Genomic DNA, 4,070 nt, shown 5'->3' on the forward strand with positions numbered 1-4,070 from the left:
GCTTTTGCATTGTATGCCCCTATACATGCAGTGAGTTACAAAATTATTTAAAATTGGCGCATTTGTAGCCATGGGGTTATTAGGTATTTGAGGAGATGCTGTAGGCCGCCTACATCAAAGTGATTTAATTGAATGCGCTAATTTTCTTTATGTGTGTTTTCTATACTGTGTCTGTATGACGCTGTAATGTGGGCCTACAAATTTAATATACTAAAGTCGATGCTTGCTTGTATGAAAGTTTAACATGAGGAGAATCACAAGCAAATAGAAGATGAACAACAACACGGACATTGTGTTTGTTCTTCAGGGACTTAACGAAACACAGACGAACAGACAAATCTACTTTGTGTTCGCTCTCGTCTCATATCTCTTCACCATCTTCGTCAATCTCACTCTCATCGTCACCATTGTCAAGGAGAAAATGTTCCATGAGCCCATGCACCTGTTTCTATGTAACCTGTGTTTAAATGGTCTATACGGAGCATCCAGCTTCTACCCAAAGCTCCTCCTCGACCTCTTGTCTGACGTTCCGGTTATCTCCTACAACGGCTGCATCACTCAGATTTTCGTCGTCTACTCTTACATCTTCTATGAGTTCAGCAGCTTGACGGTCATGGCATACGACCGTTATGTAGCCATCTGCATGCCTCTGCATTACCACTCCATCATGACACATCAGACAGCCACACGGCTGCTGATATTGGCCTGGGTCTTCACTCTGCTTGAGGTAGCAGTGGGAATAGTGCTCACCACTCGGCTGCCGCTCTGTGGCACCCACCTCCAGAAGCTGTACTGCACCAACTGGGAAGTTGTCAAACTGTCATGCATCGATACGACAATAAACAACTTATATGGCTTCATTCTTATAGTGTCTCATGTCACCCAGGTGCTGCTCATCATTGTGTCCTATGTGCGCATTGTGCGCGCCGCTCTGCACTCACGCGACGAGCACAAGAAGTTCATGCAAACCTGTCTCCCTCACCTGGTGACGCTGGTGTACTTCATCTTGGCCTTATTGTTTGACACTTTGAACTCTCGCTTCGGGAGCAACGCCCAACGCCTGCAGCCGCTCAAGAACATCATGGCAGCCGAATACCTGGTGGTTCCTCCTCTCATCAACCCCATTATCTACGGGATGAACCTCCACCAGATCAGACGCAGGGTGGCACACATGTTTACACACATCTTGCGCTGAGTGAGTGAGTGAGTGAGTGAGTGAGTGAGATCAGCTAACAAAGTGACACGTATACTGTCAGAACTCAGACTTACTTAGGCCTTCAAATTCCCTGAGGAACATAGGCCATTGATGAGGCCCTTCGGTCTTGTGCCCTCCGCTCCAGTTGTTGCCATAACAGCCCTTGTGCCCTCATCTCCTGCTCTGTGGTTTGTCTCCAGGTGGCTCTGACCTTCCTCTCTTCCTCTTGCCTTGCAGGTTCCATGTTAATGCATGTTTTGTGATTGACCTATTGTGTCTTCGCAGTGTGTGTCCTATCAATGTCCATTTCCTCCCCCTGATCTGTGTTTCTATTGTGTCTTGTGTAGTCAGAAATCAGAACTCAGAACCTTCTCTAAAACATCCGGGCCCCGGGACAATGATTAAAGTGTCCTGCAGACTAGATCTTCTCCCTTCTGGCTCTTACACTGAGGAACAAACCCCCATTGCAGTTAGAACTGCAGACTCACTCCCAATTCTGCCATGATACCATCTTACAAAGGTTAAAATATAATTTAGATAGCATATTTAGACAATTATGCCAGGTTCAGTTGTTGACATAGCATTCTATATTGTGTATATAGTTTCAATTTATGTATATTACTGTTTAGTTTGATGATATGTTCTGGGTTTACCAGAAACAATGCACACTTATAGACTATGTGAATTATCGGATGCAGATTAAACCGTCCGGAACTGGGTATAGTCTGAGACTTTTGGGGACAAAAGATGCAACTACACGTGGCGGGAAAAAGGTATTAAGTAACTAGTTACTTTTGGCAGGGAGTATATGTAAAGTATGAATATATTTATATATTTTTAAGTAACTAGTAATAGGTATAATATAGGCCTATTACTAGTTACTTAAAACTCCTGAGTGTTGGAAAAGTATCTTTTCCAACACTGGTAGTCAGGCGTTACTTTGGTTGCAGGTGACCCAAATCATTTTATTAAGGACATTTGAAAAGGGGGATTTTTTTTTATCTATAGGGCATTAGGCTATGTTTGTGTCAGTGTCAGGCCTCAGGCCTGTTTTCATTTTTAAAATAATCTGGGAAACCATCTGCAAAAAGAAATAATCACAATTATACTTAATATTATACTTACAATTATACCTTATGAACCTTATGATAATACAAAAATAAAATAAAATATAAACAATATAGAAAAAACAGCATCGATCCTCTTTTCCTTTGAATTTTCACAGCACTTGAATCTGTTCTCGAGAGATACATTTTAAACCTAAATGTTAATGTGCAGTTGCTGATCAGCCGTTTCTTTTGTTCTTGTTCTGATGACCAGCAATAGATAACTTCATATATGTAATGAAATGTATATATATGATCAACTCATCTTTCTTGCTTTCATTGTATTTGTTTGTGCCATAAGTAGCATATACACATTTAATAGTGTGGTGTAATAGGCTATAATATATACTGTCTACTACTGTATTTGATGAACACAACGACAACGTAATTTTGAATGGATCCTGGCAGGTCCTTGGAGTCGACTTGAAAGCATACATAATCGAACATAGGCCTACACTGCCACCTGGTGGCATTCATGCCGCCATTCATCACACCAACAAAAGTTGAAACATGTTTGGTGGACCCTCTTGTAAACAAGTGTAATGCTGTATTGGGTCGTCCACGCACAATTAACAGTCTTTGTATTGAGTTGTGCTTGAAATGTAGGCCTACTGTAATCTGCAAACTGTTAATAAATATTTCAATCAATCAATCATCTGTACTGGAATAGCTGGGTTTTGAGTATTTAATGAGTCCTACCTTTGTAGTAGACTAACTGGTAAGGTTCGCCACCCCAGAAGACATGACAACCTTCTTGGTAATAGTTTTGCTTTAATTAATATTAATACATGGCTTGGTTGAATGCTTGATTCTGAATTCAGCGGTGTGTTATTACTTGATAACAGACCGCTGCCTAATCAAACCCTCTGAGCACCTGCTGGGCCCCACTGATTTACTGCTGTTTCCAACATGACAGCCATGTAAACACACACACACTGACACACAATGGCCCGGTTTCCCAAAGGATTCGGACACATAGTGTAAGAGGTATGGTGTTGCTCATGCTCAACTAGCAAGGCATTGTTTTCAAGATGGCGTCTACGATGACTACCGGGAGCTAAAATGCCTATAAATTGGGTGTGTAAAAACTACTTTTAGAATTTTGGCATTGTGTTAGGAATGGGCATAAGGTTTTCAAAAAACATTGCAAACTAATTTGGCTCGCCCCCTAGTGGTCGGTTTGCAATGAATCCAATATTAGATATATCAGTGGTTGAAACCCCAAATAATTGATAGAAGAGATTTTCAATGCATTCTGTTACTATTCGGTGTGCTGAATAACATACAAAAATGTTGTATCGTTTTCACTTCAGGTCACCCAGTGCTGGTATTGCAGCTGTTCATACTCCAAACAGGCTAGTTGTGCCTGTTCAAAGTGCCTATTATCGCAGCCTAGAAGGGCTTATTGCTTGGTCCTGTTGTATCACTGCTTGCAGCTATATTTATTATTATTATTATACAGTCCCGTGAAATTGCTCGCATGCTCGTTTCGTGCGCACGCCCACGACTGACCTGACTTGGATTCTGTTAAAAAAAAATATATATATAGACTTGCGTTGTCGCACCCCCCGACCTGGAGCTATTATGGAGCTATTCTCTATGGCAATAGCACAGACATTGGCATGCTACTAGTCCTACATACTTACACCTAGCAACCCCATTCTAGTCTACTTAGGTTCATCTTACGGTGGACATGTTTGCCTAAAAAGGAATATTTGAAATGTTTCATAGTTTTCGAAATATAGTGCTTTCAAATTTACAATGGGGCT

The 4,070-nt window shown here is 41.3% G+C and overlaps 1 protein-coding gene across 1 annotated transcript; it reads left to right on the forward strand.

Annotated features, from left to right (window-relative positions):
• Positions 1-271: 271 nt before the first annotated feature.
• On the forward strand, positions 272-1,195 carry LOC310864530 (olfactory receptor 4C11-like; the record flags this gene model as incomplete). The annotated part of the gene is made up of 1 exon (XM_083773218.1): positions 272-1,195. The coding sequence occupies one exon, from the start codon at positions 272-274 to the stop codon at positions 1,193-1,195; it is 924 nt and encodes a 307-aa protein (XP_083629344.1).
• Positions 1,196-4,070: the final 2,875 nt, after the last annotated feature.

The sequence above is a fragment of the Protomyctophum parallelum genome, assembly GCF_964188405.1.
Source record: "Protomyctophum parallelum genome assembly, chromosome: 9".
Classification (NCBI taxonomy): Eukaryota; Metazoa; Chordata; class Actinopteri; order Myctophiformes; family Myctophidae; genus Protomyctophum; species Protomyctophum parallelum.